The sequence below is a fragment of the Carassius carassius genome, chromosome 21 (assembly GCF_963082965.1).
Source record: "Carassius carassius chromosome 21, fCarCar2.1, whole genome shotgun sequence".
In the NCBI taxonomy this organism is placed as follows: domain Eukaryota; kingdom Metazoa; phylum Chordata; class Actinopteri; order Cypriniformes; family Cyprinidae; genus Carassius; species Carassius carassius.
The window spans coordinates 13,873,134-13,892,447 of record NC_081775.1 but is presented as its reverse complement, the minus strand read 5'-3'; the positions used below and the strand labels follow the sequence as shown (position 1 = coordinate 13,892,447).

The 19,314-nt window shown below is 36.7% G+C and overlaps 1 protein-coding gene across 27 annotated transcripts in view; it reads left to right on the top strand.

Annotated features, from left to right (window-relative positions):
• The window catches only part of rimbp2b (RIMS binding protein 2b), a 141,174-nt gene that overhangs the window by 17,184 nt on the left and 104,676 nt on the right, over positions 1–19,314 (top strand). For all 27 annotated transcript variants that reach the window (XR_009422760.1, XR_009422759.1, XR_009422761.1 and 24 more), the window contains exon 3: positions 8,614–8,760. Coding sequence is in view for 20 of the 27 variants with exons in the window: in XM_059503423.1 (XP_059359406.1) it covers positions 8,614–8,760 (147 nt within the window). In the remaining 7 variants the exon portion in view is untranslated. The remainder of the gene's footprint in view (positions 1–8,613; positions 8,761–19,314) is intronic.

Genomic DNA, 19,314 nt, shown 5'->3' with positions numbered 1-19,314 from the left:
TTGCCCTCACTGAAAACCAATTAGGAAAACGGTGAGGAGGGGTGGCCGCCCTCAGGACTGACACTCTCTCCGTCTGCAGAGTTTCACAGGACATGCAGCTGAGCCTTTTGCCAAATATTTGCCTATACTGGCAGCATTCCAGACTTGACCAAATACAAATGGCCCCCTGGCTGTTGGAAAAAAGGCTTAACCGTATTCACAGACAGCCAAACACGCGAATTAATATTGATAATGGGGAGAGGACAAGCTCAGCTCAGTATAACAGGTTTAATAACTTTTTTCTTATAACAAAAATAACTGAACATTTAAATACAATAAAGCAATACAGAAAGATATATAAATGTAAAAGTTTTACACAGATTAAAGCGCAAAAGAGCTATAAAGACCAATAGGTATCACTTTACAATAAGACCTCAATAGTTAACTTTAGTTAATGCATTAACATTCCCAATTAGCAATAGCAACATTTGCTACAGAAGTTATTAATCTTTAAGAATAAAAGTCTTAGTTCATGTTAGCTCATTAAATAGCACAGTTGCAACTTCCGATTTTCCGATTCCAATTGGAATACCTAAGATTAATGAATGTTCAGAATAATTTTTCCATTGGCAGTTTGTTAACTAATTTTAACTAATGAAGCCCTAATGTAAAGTGTAAATGAACAATAAAGAAATCAATACACTTTTAAACAATATCTAGGGTATGTTGTAGTCCAGATAAAAATAAAAAAAAAGTTTGAAAATAAATAGCCTATTAAGTCTAAATATTTAAGTATTTGGTGCTGTGATGAACACCATAGCAAACACACAAATCTGAATGGATATTAAATTTTTTTAATGTTTTAGGAAGTACCGCAGCTGCTTTATTTATGGGGTTTCCAGGGTAAAGGCTGCATTTTCTACAGTTTAGCTCCATCTGCTGTCAGAGAGTGAATGTGCTTTCATTCAGCGTGTCTCTCACATGTTCCCCCATGTGCTTCTCATGCATGCTTGTTTACATCAGAGCGGCAGAGTGCCTTTCAAGCAGCATACAGCAGTGTTGTGCATTTGACCAGTTGATGGGAATAGTATTCTTAAAATGCATTACAGATTCTGAATAACTTATTCACTGTATTTAGAAGTGCCCACGATAACAATATTGTGCATATTCATTACCGTGATATATCGCATTACCGAATACCAGCACATGTCTACTCATAACACAGTTCTCCTTAAATATTATGCTAAACATTTATTATTAGTAATTATTATTTTATAATTTATATAAATATAAAATTCATATTATAAACACAGTTCTCCTTAAATATTATGCCAAACATTTATTATTAGTAATTATTATTATTATTTATTATTTAATTTAAAATTCATATTATATATATATATATATATATAAGGGGTGTAACGGTAAGCAAAAATATCGGTTCGGTACGTACCTCGGTTTTAAAGTCACGGTTCGGTTCATTTTCGGTACATGAAGTGAAAGAAATGCAAACATTAAACAGCAGGTTGTTTATTACTATACACTTTTTAAAAAAAAAATAGTTTTTATTAAAATATATATAAAATAAAAATAGAATAAGAAATAAAATACTGCTGCAAAGTTCTCCACTAAATAAAATACTCTCAGTCTCAAACCAATATCATATAATAAAATATAAATAATGAAAAATATAAATAAATAACTATGATTACAGTGCAGCATTACCAATCCCAGCTTGTAGGCCTGCTTCACCAGAACCGTGCCTGACGCGGCGCTGGTTCGGTGCTGCTGCTGTAGTGACATAGAGGGAGGCCGCCAACAGACCAGGCTCTTGTTTTCATGAAAACAATATCTATACTTCATGTTGAGCATAAATATAAAGCCTACTGATAAAGGACACCATCAACAGTATTGACGGCAAAATAGACTGTTTGACAGGTGCAATATTTGAAAATCGATAATTGTTAATTTATTTTTTAAATTACATTTATATCTGAATTTATGTCAACCTATAGACTTTCAAACATCAAAGTGTCATGAATTAATATGTATTTGTGTACAAAATGACATATAAACATATTTTCCTATTCTACGCTTGCGTGTCGCGTGAAAAATAGGCGTCGATTCTATTTCTAGCATGCATGCGTTTTCCGCGCGGCTCATGCCGCACCTGAGATGCGCATCTCACGCAGGCAGTGTGCAAGCTATAACCTGTTAACTATGAGTCGGGAGCCGAATTAAAAACGGACACGCCACGTTGCTGAGACGCTTGCGCCACTCATCCAGTGTGTCGCCGGCCTTAGAATCAGCTGCAGGGCGGGATTTGCGCTGAACCAGGCTGAACGCGGAGATTTCAGCCACTTCATATGTTCGTTTGGAAACACGAAAATGTACTTATGTTCCGCCCGCGCACAAAATATTGCATTCCGTCATTCGGTACACACGTGCACCGTACCGAAAGCCCTGTACCGAAACGGTCCAGTACGAATACACGTACCGTTAAACCCCTAATATGTATATATATATATATATATATCTGTGATGAGTGGGGCGGGGCTGAGAGACGTGGGAACAGGAGCGAGGCTGGTGGAGTGATTGGGAATGAGCGACACCTGCTCGACCCACCGGTCTCGAGTCCCACGGAGGAGATGGAGGGATATAAAACCGGAGCGACGACAGTGACGGAGGAGAGAGGACCAGGCCTGGGTTTTAGTTTGTGTTTTGATTTTTATTTGTGTTTTGTGTTTTTATTTGTGTTTATTTTGATCATTAAAATATCATTTGATTGTCCGCCGGTTCCCGCCTCCTTCTTCCCGATGATTATGAAGGTTTTTATCGTTACAGTGGTGCCGAAGCCCGGAAGAAGGAAGCCGGAACCGGCGGACAATCAAATTATATTTTAATGATCTAAATAAACACAAAACAGCGCGTCAGTCGTCCTTGAGGGGCTGACGCGCTGTTTTGACAAATAAAAATCAAAACTCAAACTAAAACCCAGGCCTGGTCCTCTCTCCTCCGTCACTGTCGTTGCTCCGGTTTTATATCCCTCCATCTCCTCCGTGGGACTCGAGACCGGTGGGTCGAGCAGGTGTCGCTCATTCCCAATCACTCCACCGGCTTCACTCCTGTTCCCACGTCTCTCGGCCCCGCCCCACTCATCACAATATCATTTTACATTAAGAAAAACAAAATAAAACAACATTTTTATTACAAAATTACATTTGCCGTTTTAGTTTATGATTCATATTCATAAATGAGGGGTATAGCATTTACATGTATGAATATTTCATTAAACTTTGAGGAGTACAAAATGTATTAACATCAAAATTCAGTCATTTAAATGGCATAACAAGTGTGTTTTATGGAATTAATTTAAATAATATCATAATAATATCACTTTGACAAATTAAGCATATCTAAAGCAATCAAATTTTAATTTCTATTATTATTGTCAGAAGTCTTTTTTTTGTGGAAGTTGACCTCAAACACTCTGAAGGAAATGATAATGGAGAATGAAATATTATAGAATCATATAGTTTTTCTGTGATTCTAGCGAGTACTAGTTTATAGATTCCAGAGGTGAACGCACTGAATGTGGTCTGATGGAAGGTCTTTTTCTTGCTTGCTCTCAGCCGTTTTATCTTTTTCCTGCCTGATCATTTTTCTCTCTCTTTTGAGGGCTGCTGATGTCCAGATGTCTGTTTGCGTTATGGACGTTAGTGTGGTGGGTTACTGGAGGGGTGAGCTTGTGTTGCCCAGTTGCCTGTTGGCGGGGTGTAGGAGCCATGCAGCTGGGGATGAGCAGGGCTATAAATACCCTGCCGCTCACTCTCTTGAGGCCAGTGGCTGTGCAGTGCACTAACTCTTTCTCTGATCTACAGCAATTCTTTCAGCACACAGCATTTTAAAGGTCATTGAGTGGCCAGCCATGCAAATGACAAATATCGGACAATTGTGTGAAATTGCCTACTTTTATAGAGGTTCTTTAGTAGGGTTGGGAATCATTAGAATTTGTCTGGTTCCGGTTCCACCTAACGGTTCCGGTTCCAATTCCGGTTCCATTAAAATCATTAAACAACTATTAAAAAAATTGTGGTAAGGAAAACTGCATAATACTCAACTACTCAATACTCAATACTGTTTATTACTTACTGTCAACTTAATTTAAAGGTTAGCAGTGTCAAAATTCAACATATATTACAGTATACAAATTTTCCTGTTTTGATTCCGGTTCCATTTAAATGCACTGTTATTATGTATTTTACTATTTTTAGGGGTGCATGATATATATCGGACGATGATGAATGTGCATCTCGTCAGTAAAGCCGGTTCTCTAATCAGCTGTAAATTCCATCAGGTGTGTGATTTCACATAGAGCAGCTGTTACGACACAGAGCTGTTGTTAACTGACAAGCTGCGCAAATCCACGTTTATTATCAGCTTGAATTTGTGCAGCTTGTCAGTTAACAACGGCTCCATGTAACTGCTCAATGTGAAATCACACACCCGATGGTATTTACCGCTGATTAGATAAGCGGCTTTACTGACGAGATGCGCATTCATCATCGCCCGATAATATATCTTGCAACCCTAACTATTTTACCTTCATTGTATGTAGTGTTGCTGGAAGGTACAGTAGTGTTGAGTAATGCTAGTCCATCAATCACCATATGCTTCAAAGTTGATGTTTTTTTAACTATCAATAATATTTTGCTTTTCAAGCAGGAATAAGCTGGTTGGCCAAATAGTCCCTTGAGGGCTAAGACACTTGTTCATTTCCCTAAATTAATGAAATATAAACTGTTATACTTATAACCATGTATACACACACTCCATAAAGCCCCTATTTTACAAATAATAATGCAGTCAGGAGATGTTTTGATGTAATAAATGGTTTACACTAGGGCTGCACGATGTGTCGTTTTAGCATCGATATCGCGATGTACGAATCCATAATAGTCATATCGCAGGATGTGCGATGTAGGTTGTCGTAGTTGATCCGTTATTCATTAACTGTACGGGCCAGCTGCTCCCCGGCCCTTGACTAATGTGATTCACAGATTAATTGCACAGCTTAACCATCATAGAGTGAAAGTTTATAATTTGCATGTGTTTTTAAGTCCTTTCAGCTTAACAGGGCAGAGAGAGCACGCGCGCAAGAGAGAGAGAGCGCGAGAGAGAGCGCGCACGCGAGAGAGCGCGAGAAAGAGAGAGAGAGAGAGCCCGAGAGAGAGCGTGCACGCGAGAGAGCGCGAGAAAGAGAGAGAGAGAGCGCGAGAGAGAGCGCGCACGCGAGAGAGCGAGAGAGAGAGCACGAGAAATAGAGAGAGAGAGAGAGCGCGAGACAGTGAGAGAGAGAGAGAGAGCCCCGGCCGCACGCTCACCGTCTTCAAACAACACGAGCGCTGTCTTGCTCTCTCTCCCTCGTGCATATTAATCAATTGACACGATGGTGTCGATGTTTAAATCATTTAAAATGAGAATGTAAGTGTGCTCACCCCATTTTTGTTTGTAAGAAAAAATTAGATTAGATTTCATATCTCAATATATATTGCAGAAAGATAAAATATCGCAATGTCATTTTTTCCCAATATCGTGCAGCCCTAGTTTACACATTTTTTTACATTTAAAATGCATGAAAAAAATATTTTCTATCACTTTGTTTATCGCTCTTGAAATTACATTTATACTAAATAATCTATCCCTCATACTTGCATAACAATAGCAGTCTATTTATTTAGTGGTCCAAGTTGAAGTCAATATGTATATTAATGACAATATGGGACAAATAAAATGTAATTTAGTGGCGGCAGGTGCTGCGCGCTGCAGGTACATGTACAGTTAGACAAAAAAACTTGCACAGTTATCAAAGGCACGACTGTGCGTGCAGTTGTGGGATACGTGTTCGGCAGTTAAAGACGCGATGCGGCACGGCAAATCTGTGGAGTGCGCATCATTGGAAACAATGTGCTCAGTAATTAAACAGGCAGAGTGGCGTTTCTGTTATTTGGTTTGTGACATTCTTTATGGGAAACGCAGAATCATCAGAACACCAGCCGCTGCTCACAGCGCTTGGTCACGTGTTGCACCAGAAGCGTTTCGAAACCGAAACTTAGAAATAGCTCACGGTTCTGGTTCTTTTAAAAAAACAGAACCGGTTCTGGATAATCCCATGCACAGCCAAAAGCCACAGTTACACGAAGGCATAACACAACATGCCCAGGGGTCACCAGGCTATTCAAGGCTATCTGTTTTCACGTACTTGTCAATGATCAAACCATTTTCCCTTCACAGCTATTAACACAACAGTCTAATTTTAGCCCTGTAGATTATCCATGGTTCGGGACATCAGTGTAACGTTTCTGAATCTTCTGCAGAACAAAGGCTGCCCCCCGTTACACCTGACTGCTGCCATGAATTAGTAAACATGCTTTTTGTTCCCTCTGCGTCCTGTGATCTGGAGGGCTAAGCTAACCGTTAGGCTAGCTTGTCTAAAGAGCGGACGCTTAGGCAGGTGTGAGTATCTGGAGATCTCAAATGCTTCATATACTTACTGTACTGTAATCTGCTTGCTGGATCATTACATGGCTGTTTTTGGTGGTTTTCGTACCACATTTGTTGATTTAATGAAGTTCTTTGCACTGTTTTCAAATGGCATCTTAGATACAGTCAATCCAGTATTTGTCCTGCATAGTCAGTCTTTATTGTATTTAAATATAAATGATATACTCTGGGGTTCAAAAGTCTGAGATCAAAAATGCTTTTATTTTGCTTGTATTTGTATTAACATTTTTGTTATATGGGTAAATGACATAAAGTGTTAAAAAAGGGAAGGAAAAATCTTTCAAAAATCTAGTTTGAACACATCATTATTAGAAATGTTCAATTTGTGTGTGTGTGTGTGTGTGTGTATTGTCTCTAGAAATGTCATATGTAATATTTTCTTATTAAAATATTTGAAACATATATTTAAATATTTCGTTTTCTTTAAACCTTGACTACATGTGAATGTATACATCTTAATTCTTCCTCATTTTTACATTAAAAGTATAGTACAGTCGTGGCCAAAAGTTTTGAGAATTACATAAATATTAGTTTTCAAAAAGTTTGCTGCTAAACTGCTTTTAGATCTTTGTTTCAGTTGTTTCTGTGATGTACTGAAATATAATTACAAGCACTTCATACGTTTCAAAGGCTTTTATCGACAATTACATGACATTTATGCAAAGAGTATTTGCAGTGTTGGCCCTTCTTTTTCAGGACCTCTACAATTCGACTGGGCATGCTCAATTTCCAATATTTATGTAATTCTCAAAACTTTTGGCCACGACTGTACACTATAGTAAACAGTACAATTATGAATCACAATTTTATTGATGTGTTTTGTGAAACTGCACCACATTTCAGAAACGGATGTAACCTTGTCTTTTGATAATGTGGTTTCACATTTATGGACATATGAGTATGACTTAGCATGTCACGTTAGCATGTCACTTCTATTCATAGTGAGTGAAATGGCTGTTTCTTGAATGTTCAGTTTGTTCACTCATAATATTTCAATCAGATCATAGGAGGCTGACAGCAGCTTGAATTTGTAAGCTTTTCGGGCACTGGGAGCTTTTGCTGAAGCCAAACATCTGGTTTAGCCTCATGCTAGCAGGACTAACAGCAACAAGCAAAATCATTCTGTATGTGTTGTCCATTTACAGCAGTTTAATATACCCTTACTCTGTTTTCATGCTTGTTTGTTCTCTACAATCAAATGGAGCAGGTGTTAATGTTTAGTATGTAACCCAAACCAGTATATGGACACACATACACATGTACAAACAGATGCGCTGATAAGCTCCTGTTTGCTTGCCAGAGTAGTAATAGCCCCTGGTAATGTGTAAAGAACACGATGATGGTGTAATGTTGCTTTGTACTCATTGGCCACCTGCTAAAGTCAGGCCTTACAGGAAAGCACCACTGTTGACAAGAACCACAAAAGAGTCACTCTGCTAACAAAGAGCACACAGTGTAAACACAGAAACGCTAGCTAGCTAGACTCTTTATTGGTAGATGATATACTTGTTTAGCAGTAAGGTTCGTATTTTATTCCTGTAGAAAGGGGGAAAAACATATTTAAGTTTATAATTTATAATATTTTCATCTTTTACCTTCCAGAAATGGCACATAAATGCAAAGTTGGATTTGAGAAAAGCTTTAACAATATTTGCTTGATCTGAATGTCATTACTTTTCAGAAATGTCATTACCTTTCAGAAATTTCATTACTTTTCAGAAATATATCAGATCTTTCCGAAATCATTCCAATATGTTGATTGGCTGCTCAAGAAAAATCTTATTTTTTATCAATGTTGAAAACAAATGTGCTGCTTAATATGTTTGTGGAAACCATGATACATTTGTTTTAGGATTCTTTGATGTATAGAAAGTTTAAAACAACATGATTTATTTAAAGTATAAATCTTTTGTAACATTATAGGCTAAATGTCTTTACTGACACTTTAGATTAATGCATCCTTCCTGAATAAAATTATGTATTAATTAATTAATTAAAAATAAAGTATTTTACTATTTGTTATATATCTATTAATTCTGCATTTATAGTTTTTGTTTCTGTATTTTCTAGAAACTGAGGAATGATGTGTTTCCGTCGCATTTATCTGAGTTGTCGCCTCAGCATGTGGAAGCATACCAACTGCTAGAGGACAGGAAACACAAACTCTCACCCGAGACTGCTGCCCTCTACCTGCTTCGACAACAGCACAAACTATTGGTCAGTCTGCATGCGTCTGTCCTCCTAACTGTATGCCAATGATCTTGATGTTTAAGGGTTTTGTTTTAGGAAAGAAAAGAAGGAAGATGTGTTCTGTTCTGCCTATATGCTTGCTCAAATTGATTTCAACTTTACACAAATGCTGGGCCAAATGTAAATTAATTGCCATTGGCTTATGCTGTATCACAAATACAGTGTCGACATAATCTGTTCTCATGATTACACATCATCATCTTGTGATCATGTGGTATGTTTGGTTCTCTTTCTCAGGCACATTTTTGTTTCTCTCATGTAGTTAGTTTTGTGCATGAACAAAACTGCAGCTCATCTTACCTGTTAGTTGCTTGGAAACAGCAACTTTTTTTTTTTTTTTACAAAAGCAGTCCATTATCATGTCATTTATCCTGTTTTGGTGTGTCAGATTTTTGCATCGTTCAGGAACTGAAAATAAGTATTTAGGAGTGGTGCATATGTTTGGGTGTATGGGAGCAGTCAGTCATCAGTTTTTTTCCATGCCTGTTTGGCAACACTGTTTTGAGGAAACACTCAAGTGTGATAAAAAAATTAAGTGTTGGAATGGAAAACCATCCGTGCAGAATGACATCTTGAAAATATGTGCGTATGGAGTGGTGTTAGAAAAGTGAGCTCGGGTTTCTAGACATGGAAAACAGTTTGTTTCCTTTGTCAGGAAGATGTTTTTGACTTATTAACAACTCTCTACATTGCGAGAAAATCACTTGCATGCGACTAAATCTTCACTCTGGGCGACTAAATGATGTCTAATAAATTCTCAGATTTTACGCACCAGTATGTGAGTTGGAGGAAGAATATAATTTAGCTCAGATTCAGATATATGTTCACTCGCCGAACACTCTGACGCCAACGCAGACTGATTGCTTCAGAGTTTCTCTCTCCGTCAAGAGATCTGTGATATTTTTAAGTTCATCTCAATGGCTGCACAGTTTACCTGTGTTTGAACTCTACTGTAAAGGCGCACCACTCGCCGTCATTTTGGTGAGAGCAGAGAGAACGAGAGAGTCTTACATACATGCAGAATTGATGTAAATGATATACTTTGTTGTATTTTCCTGTCAAAATAACGGATGATTTTTTCACGTGTTTTCTGGTAGTGGGCAGAGCTAATGCGCAAATGACAATCTCATTGGCTGGTGCTCACCTATTATCGTCCCTGTTTTGATTTCAGTGAATCAGTTTGAGCAAACACACACAACCTGATTAATATTCATGAATCCAGTAGCTCGCTAATCCTCAGTGTGTTTTATAATGTGCTTATTAGTAGTTGTTCGTATTATTATTATCATCTTATAAGTATTATTGTAAGGGCTTCCCTTTTTCTTTTTCTTTTTTACAGAAACACTGAATGACCAACAAAGCACCACCACTAGTCCAGTTAAAATGCTCAGTTAAAATATCTATGCATTCATACATGGTAATCAAGTTTTAATTCTAATTACTAAAGTTCTATCATTAAATAATACTTAATTATCATATTATAATGCTTCACTGACTGACGTTAAGAGTGTACTTTCAGATATTTAAAAAGCAGTGCCATTTTAAAAATAAATACAGTATATATACTGTATGTATGTGTATAATAAATATATATTAGGGGTGTAACGATACGCGTATTCATATTGAAACGTTCGGTACGAGGCTTTCGGTTCGGTACGCGGTACGCATTATGGACCGAACGGTTCGTTGGACAAATTAATTATATTTGGAAAATTTTAAAAAATGTGAAATATAATGATATGCGTTCAACAAGGTAGCCCAATAACCCAAACGACGTAACAGGCAACGCCCCTGACACCCCCGAAGAAAAAAAACCCACCAACTTATATGTTTATGTTAGGCTACTCAGTCAGGCGCTCGCTCACTCAGTAATACACGCTGAAGGCTCGTTGCAAAATGGCCAATGCCTTTAACAGACCAGAAATAGAAGATCCTCCAATAACCAACAGGTCTGGTGTTTGGGTGCACTTTGGATTCTCTGTAAGCTATAATGGTGATGGCAAGAGAGTGGTGGATAAAAAAACAACGATATGTCGCATCTAGGGTAGCCTACACCAGCGGGAATACAAAAAAAAAAAAAAAAACACCAGCAGGAATACTTGAAACATGTCAACTCATTTACGCCGACATCACCTTAGTGTGTCAGTATCTGGGAAAGGACGGAAAAAAGGAGAGACATACACGCATGAAAACTATCCCCGCAGCATTTAGACAGACATTTCCAATGGATTCAAACAGGGCAAAAGACATCACCACGGCGATTGGTAGGCTACATTTACGTTATAGCTGCGGATATGAGACCTTACTTTTAACCATTCATTCTATCATCACCATTAAAGCTTACAGGGAATCCAAAGTGCACCCAAACACCAGACCTGTTGGTTATTAGAGGATCTTCTATTTCTGGTCTGTTAAACGCATTAGCCATTTTGCAACGAGCCTTCAGCGCGTACTGAGTGAGCGAGCACCTTACTATGTAGTGGAAAACATAGGTTTTAAGAACATGCTTAATGTAATTGAGCCCCGTTACAATATTCCTTTACGAGCCCATTTCAGACAGACCGTAATTCCTGCTTTGTTCCAAAAAACATAAGCCCTATAGAGAACCAATTGAGTAAAAACACACTCAATATAAAGAGTTATAGAGTTCCATATAAAAAGTTACATCTTTGTATTTGTTCATAACTAATATAACATTTTCATTTTTTTTTTTTTATAAGGAGCTGTTTTTGTTTTATACAGTATGCTGCTAAGAAAACACCATAGAAGATGGGTAAAGAATAGCTCCATCATTGTTCAATGTAAAAAAAACAAAAAACATACTTTGTTAGTTTTAATAAATAAAACATTTTTTAAAAATCAAGGAAATTTATGTGCCAATTTTTTCTTTTTGCTGTATCTAAAACGTACCGAACCATACCGAACCGAACCGTGACACCAGTGTATTGTATTGAACCGAACCGTGAATTTTGTGAACCGTTACACCCCTAATATATATATCAAGGTTATCAAATAAATATTTTCCCCACTATATTATATTATATTAAAGAAGTCATATGATGTTGCTAAAAAGAACATTATTTTGTGTAATGAAATGTGTTTATGCAGTTTAAGTTTCAAAAAACATTATTTTCCACATAATGTAGATTATTGTTTCTCCTCTATGCCCCGCCTTTCTGAAATGTGTCAATTTTACAAAGCTCATCAGTCTGAAAAGCAAGGTGTGCTCTGATTGGCCAGCTATCCAGTGCATTGTGATTGGCTGAATACCTCAAGCGTGTGACGGAAATGTTACGCCCCTTACGATACTGTAATGCCATGTGTCCTGGAGCGCTGAGACAAAAACATTCAAAGCTATTATAAACGAGGCATTTGTTGGCAATTAAGGATTATAATGACAATATCAGCGGTTCTTAATTACAGTCCTTGCTACTCCCAGCTCTACATATTTTGCACGTCTCTCTTTGTTAACACCCCTGATTCACATAAAACCATGTCTGCATTTGTGTTTGAAGAAACGACAAACAAAAAGCACTACACTACACTGCTTAAAACTCAAAAACGTTTGAATCATCAATGGCAAATCCTTTAAAAATGTAAACGTACTTACAGACTGAGAATCAGAACAGCCGTCATTGTAGTCTACTCTTCCAGGTTCAGGAAACAGTCCACCATAAAATGTGCTGCACACATCTGAATATTTGAGTTGATCTGTTCTGGAACATTGTAAATACAAATTAACCACAGATTTCTAGTTGTGTCATCTTTTGGAAGCCCAAACAAAGTAGTTTTGCTTTCACAACGAAACAGTGTCTTCACGACATGGTGGCGACACCTTCTTTCTTTGTGTGAACATTTGGGTGGGTTATGCAAATCTTCCCACATAGTAACGTAGATATGTGGGTGCGATTTTATATTGATATATAAAATAAATAAGATTTTATATTGAATAACTTCACTGTTTTTCTCACATTTATGGGTCTTTTTACATGAAAATATGCAGCAGGCGTTTAAGAATGGGGCCCTTGTAAGGGAGTTATTATATTTGGTGGTCCTTGATATTAAAGTTTGAAAACCCCTGAGGGAACTGAATTAGTTTATAAACTTGTGAACATTTTTTGAAAGTTTTTAAATTAATTACTATATTTTAAAGACATTTTTCAGAAATTTGACTAATATAGTTTAAAAAAGTGGACACATGCATGAAAACACTGTAATTGCCCATGTTTACATAATTGCTAATGAAGTTAGAACAGCATGTCGACCACACTACAAGCCTTCCATAGACCTCTAATTTCATTATCCTTCTTATTAACACTCAGAAGGAGCCAGTCTGGCCAGACTACTTCCTCCTCTCTGTCTTCCTCTTCTCCTTCACATCCAAAGAGGCCAGTAATACCTGAAGAAAGCTGTCTGCTAGCATTCCAAATCATCTCAATGCAAGTTGCTTTTTTAGCCAGTCTTCTGAGGCATAAATGTCATGTGACTAATCACTCTAAAGCTGCAAGAAAATGACATTATGACAATGTTAATTGGCTACTCACACCAATTCAATTCAATTCAAGTTTATTTGTATAGCGCTTTTTACAATACAAATCGTTACAAAGCAACTTTACAGAAAATTATGTTTCTACAATATTTAGCAGTAGCTAGTAATTTGTGCACGTTTGACAGGATTTTAGAAAAAATAAAAAATAATAATAATAATACAAGACGTAGTCAGCTAGACGATGAACTATCAATATTATTAATTAATAGTTATTATATGATGCAGTCACACATGTAGCAATAATTGTTAGTTCTGTTTGTTGATTCAAGGTTAGGATCATCTGAGGTCCTCTGAGGGTCAGCATCATCTCTTCTCAGGTGTTCTGGATCCAGACTGGAGCTTGTGTAAATCCTAGTCCGTGGCAAAACATAGAAACAAAATAGGTACATCATTAGCATAGCTGCTGATCCAACAAAGTAAAATTAGTTTAACCCAAGCTAATGAATAAAAATGCACATTTGATCAGATGCAACTACACTCACAATTTAAAAGATACATTATTCGTATTCTTGGCGAAAGAGATGCGTTTTTAATCTAGATTTAAACAGAGAGAGTGTGTCTGAACCCCGAACATTATCAGGAAGGCTATTCCAAAGTTTGGGAGCCAAATGTGAGAAAGATCTACCTCCTTTAGTGGACTTTGCTATCCAGAGGTGGAAAGAGTACAAAAATATTCTACTCAAGTAAAAGTACCATTACATTAATGAAATTTTACTTAAGTACAAGTAAAAGTACCAGTCTAAAAATCTACTCAAGTAAAAGTAAAAAGTAGCTCATTTAAAATTTACTCAGAGTAAAAATTACTTAGTTACATTTTAACAGTGGGAGGAAGTCAAAATGGGACAGGCCAACGTTGTCAAACTCAGTTCCTGCAGGGCCACAGTCCTGCACAGTTTAGATATAACCCTAATTAAACACACCTGATCCAGCTAATCTAATCATTTAGGTTTATTTGAAAACTACATGATATGTGTGCTGGAGCAGGGTTAGAACTAAACTCTGCAGGGCTACGGCCCTCCAGGAACTGAGTTTGACACCCCTGGGATAGGTCTATTAATCTCAAACTAGTTGTTTTTAATTAAAGGAATCAGTTATTTAGAATAATAAAACATTTGGGCTGTTACCAGGCAAATCAGTATCAACAAACTCATCTTTTAATGCAGAGGAAATGCAGAAGATTCATTGGAAGCGGCATTTAGATGTATTACACTGTTTAGTGCAGGACAAGAATGCATTTAACCTGCAGTTACAAATGCATGAATAATGTTTTGATTTACAAGACATAAAATGTTGAATACTCATTTGAAATGATAAGAAATTAATTATTTAAAAAAAATCAAAAGATACTTTAAATGTGAAATTAAAATGGCCAGTATGTGTCAGCAAGTCACTGTTAATAAGTGAGTCATTGCGACTGAACCGACTCATTTAAATGGTTGATTCATTCAGGAATGAAACACTGTCACGTTGCTCAGAGACGCAAAACTGCTTTGGTGGCTGTGTTTGGAATTATTTTCTGTTGTAGAAATAGAGCTAAAAAAGGCAATATGGTGTCTAACACGCAAGTCTCTTAATTAACTTGTTTACTGAACTGTTATATATATATGTATGTATATATTCATGATGATTTTTGGAGGAAAAGATGGCATTCTTTGTGTGATTTTGATTTAATATATGAAATTATATAACTATGTGAATTTTCTGCCCCTATATCTTCAATTTTGTGATCATTCTAAATGCATTTTAGGAGACTGAATCACACAGTGAAAGAACGCACTATAAATGCGCGCGCACATCATTAAAACAAAAATAGCACACTCCTCACCACGGTCTTTTTAGCTAATTTGTGCAAAACCTCTTGCTAAAATGTCAAAGCTTCATTTTAACCACCAATGCAACGAATTATTTAGCTTACCTCTACATTCTTGCGAAGGGTTGATGTCTTGTCGAGATTTTATAAGCTGCTAGTTTGGTCTTCCTAGGCAAGTACAGCTTACACTGCATAATATAGCATACATATGGCCAGGGGTTCACTTCATTTCCTTCGAGTTAAACTTCAGAATATGACGGGGTTTCGTTTTCAGCGGTGTCTGCACCACTAACGCCTGTTTTGTCCGTCTTCATCTTTCTTGTGACTTTAGCGCCAGTTTGCCCTCCTGCCCATTATTTACTGACGTAGTTTCCAGGGAGCGATTTATTTTTTTTATTTTTATTTTTTTTACTCAGTAATTAATGTATTTTAAAATGTAGCGAAGTACAATACTTCAAACAAAATATACTTAAGTAAAAGTAAAATTACACATTTAAAAAATTACTTTAAAAAGTATTAGTACACAAAAAAGCTACTCAATTACAGTAACGCGAGTAAATGTAATTCGTTACTTTTCACCTCTGTTGCTATCCTAGGAACTACCAAAAGTCCAGCATTTTGTGACCTTAGGGTGCGTGATGGGTTGTAGCGTGGTAGAAGACTAGTTAGGTACGCAGGAGCTAAACCATTTAGGGCCTTATAGTTAAGTAATGATAATTTGTAACTGATACGGAACTTAATAGGTAGCCAGTGCAGAGACTGTAAAATTGGGGTAATATGATCATATTTTCTTGACCTGGTAAGGACTCTAGCTGCTGCATTTTGGACTACCTGTAGCTTGTTTATTGACGAAGCAAGACAACCACCTAGAAGTGCATTACAATAGTCGAGTCTAGAGGTCATGAATGCATGAACTAGCTTTTCTGCATCAGAAACAGATAACATGTTTCATAGCTTGGCAATGTTTCTAAGATGGAAGAATGCAGTTTTTGTAACATTGGAAACATGATTTTCAAAAGACAAATTGCTGTCTAATATAACACCCAGATTTCTGACTGTAGAGGAAGTAACAGTACATCCATCTAGTTGCAGATTGTAATCTACAAGATTCTGTGTAGTGTTTTTTGGTCCAATAATTAATATCTCTGTCTTATCCGAATTGAATTGGAGAAAATTATTTGTCATCCAATCTTTTACATTTTTTACACACTCTTGTTAGCTTAGATAATTTGGAAGTTTCATTTGGTCTTGTTGAGATATATAGCTGAGTATCATCAGCATAACAGTGGAAGCTAATTCCGTATTTTCTAATAATATTACCAAGGGGCAACATGTATATTGAAAATAGAAGGGGACCTAGGACGGATCCTTGTGGCACTCCATATTTTACTGATGATAAATGAGATGACACCCCATTTAAGTAAACAAAATGGTAGCGATCGGACAGGTAGGATCTAAACCATCTTAGAGCCTGCCCTTGAATACCTGTATAGTTTTGTAATCGATCTATGAGTATGTCATGATCTATGGTGTCGAACGCAGCACTAAGATCAAGTAAAACTAGAAATGAGATGCAGCCTTGATCTGACGCAAGAAGCAGGTCATTTGTAATTTTAACAAGTGCAGTTTCTGTGCTATTGTGGGGCCTAAAACCTGACTGAAATTCTTCATACAGATCATTTTTATGCAGGAAGGTACTCAATTGAGCAGACACAACTTTTTCTAAAATTTTAGACATAAATGGAAGATTTGAAATAGGCCTATAATTTGCCAGTACACTAGGATCTAGTTTTGGTTTCTTAATAAGAGGCTTGATAACCGCCAGCTTGAATGGTTTTGGGACGTGAAGATAACGACGAGTTAATGATATTGAGAAGCGGTTCTTCGGCTACAGGTAACAGCTCTTTCAGTAATTTAGTGGGTACAGGATCTAATAAACATGTTGTTGGTTTAGATACAGTGATAAGTTTATTTAGCTCTTCCTGTCCTATATTTGTAAAGCACTGCAGTTTATCTTTGGGTGCGATGGATGAAACTGAAGAGTTAGACGCTGTAGAATCTACATTCGCTATTGTATTTCTAATGTTATCTATTTTATCAGTGAAGAAATTCATAAAGTCATTACTATTTAACGTTGGTGGAATATTTGAATCAGGTGGTGTCTGGTAATTTGTTAACTTAGCCACTGTGTTGTTATATAATGTTATTTTCAATGAGTTTTTGTATATGCTCTGCCCTAGCAGTTTTTAGAGCCTGTCTATAGCTGGACATACTGTTTTTCCATGCAATTCTAAAAACTTCCAAGTTAGTTTTTCTCCATTTGCGTTCAAGACTACGAGTTACTTTCTTGAGAGAGTGAGTATTACTGTTATACCATGGTACAGTACGTTTTTCTCTAACCTTTTTCAATTTGATGGGGGCAACAGCTTCTAATGTATTAGAGAAAATAGTGCCCATGTTGTCAGTAATTTCTTCTAATTCATGTGTATTTTGGGTACAAAAACAAGAACAAACACAGTCCAAAAACCTTCACTAGTGACCATCCTAAGCTGTGACGTTCATCTGCAAGCATTAGAACTAGCCCCAACAGGTGACAGGACTATGAGAGGCTGTCCACACGTGATCTCACATCTCTTCACACACTCACATTCCTATCTCAACCCTGGAAACACTCGCACACACGCCTCAAGTATCTCTTATCGTTAACAGTGAAGGAGTGTGATATGGAGCCTGCAGGTGCACATGCATACACACACACTTACAGGGTCCACAGTGAATGCCAATCATGGGTGAAGTAAGATTTTTAACCAGACATCATTTCATTAAAAACAATCTTCCTGTTCACATGACAACAAATTACTGCTGTCTTTATTAAAGGTTCTTTATTGGCATCTATGGTTTCATAAATATCCATGGAACCTTGCCATTGGATAAAAATGTCCGTTAAACTATAAAAAGTTATTCACGTAAAAATGCAATTCTTTGGGAAACCAAAAATGGTTCTATAATGCCATTGCTGAGATAACCCCCATTTGGAAACTTTATTTTATAGAGCGTGGCCCACCTTAATGTTTATTTATTTATTTTGTTTTTTTGTATCTAGAGCTGAGAATCAATACAGATTTCCAGTTTAATTAGATTTGATTCTGATTCATTTGGATACATTTCAAATATAATCTGCATTTTGCTTAAATCCGAAAGAAATCTACAAATGCTGTAAAATACTGAAGACTAATTCAGACTGATTCATTAGAACTGGCTCATACATAATACTATTATATTTTAAAAGACAAAGTGAGTATTTAAAATTGTTTTATAGTACACTTAAAAATACAAGGCTAATATTTCCATTTGATTTTTTTATTTATTTAATTTTTATTTTTATCTGAGTTTTCAGTTTCATTTTCAAACCTATAATCAGCAAGCTTTATCTTGGCGGGTTGCTGGCAAGTAAGTATATGTGTGGCCAGTTTTTGCACTGCTGAGTGAAGTGTGTCAGTGAATGAAATGTCAGTATAATATAATATAATAGTTATTTTAATAATAATTAATTTAGCAATAATTAATAATTTTTTAATTGTATTAATATTTCACAAAATTGCTGTTTTAATTTTGATCAAAAAAATAGAGCCCTGGTAAGCATAAGAGACTTTCAGACTTTTGAACTATAGTGTAAGTTAGATAATGGTTAAAACACAGTCCTGGTCTGTGCAAACCTTTTCGATTCTGTCTTAATAAGGTTAGAAAAGCAACATCTGGATGAAAATGATACCCCTGACATCTCACTTTCCTTGGTCTTTCTTCAAACATCTCCCATTAGATGAGACAAAAGGTAAAAGAGCTGATGACACAGGAGAAATCAGCAGAGTTGAAATCTCGTCCTTCTCTGCCAACTTTCACAATCGTTTTTTCCTCCGACCGTGAGAGAATTCATTAAAATTTCACTCAGCCTGCGGCCTCTCTCTCGTTCTCCCTCTCAATCCACCTATCTCTCTTTACCTTCTCTCTCTCTGAATGAATGGAGCTTTGAATAATGTAACCAGTTTTAACAAGATCATAAAAACCCCCATCCAACATTCATAAGTCAGTTAGCTGAGGTTGGGGATCTTGGGGACGGCGGCACACACATGTTAAGCACACCTCGTTTCTTTCACACACTCGC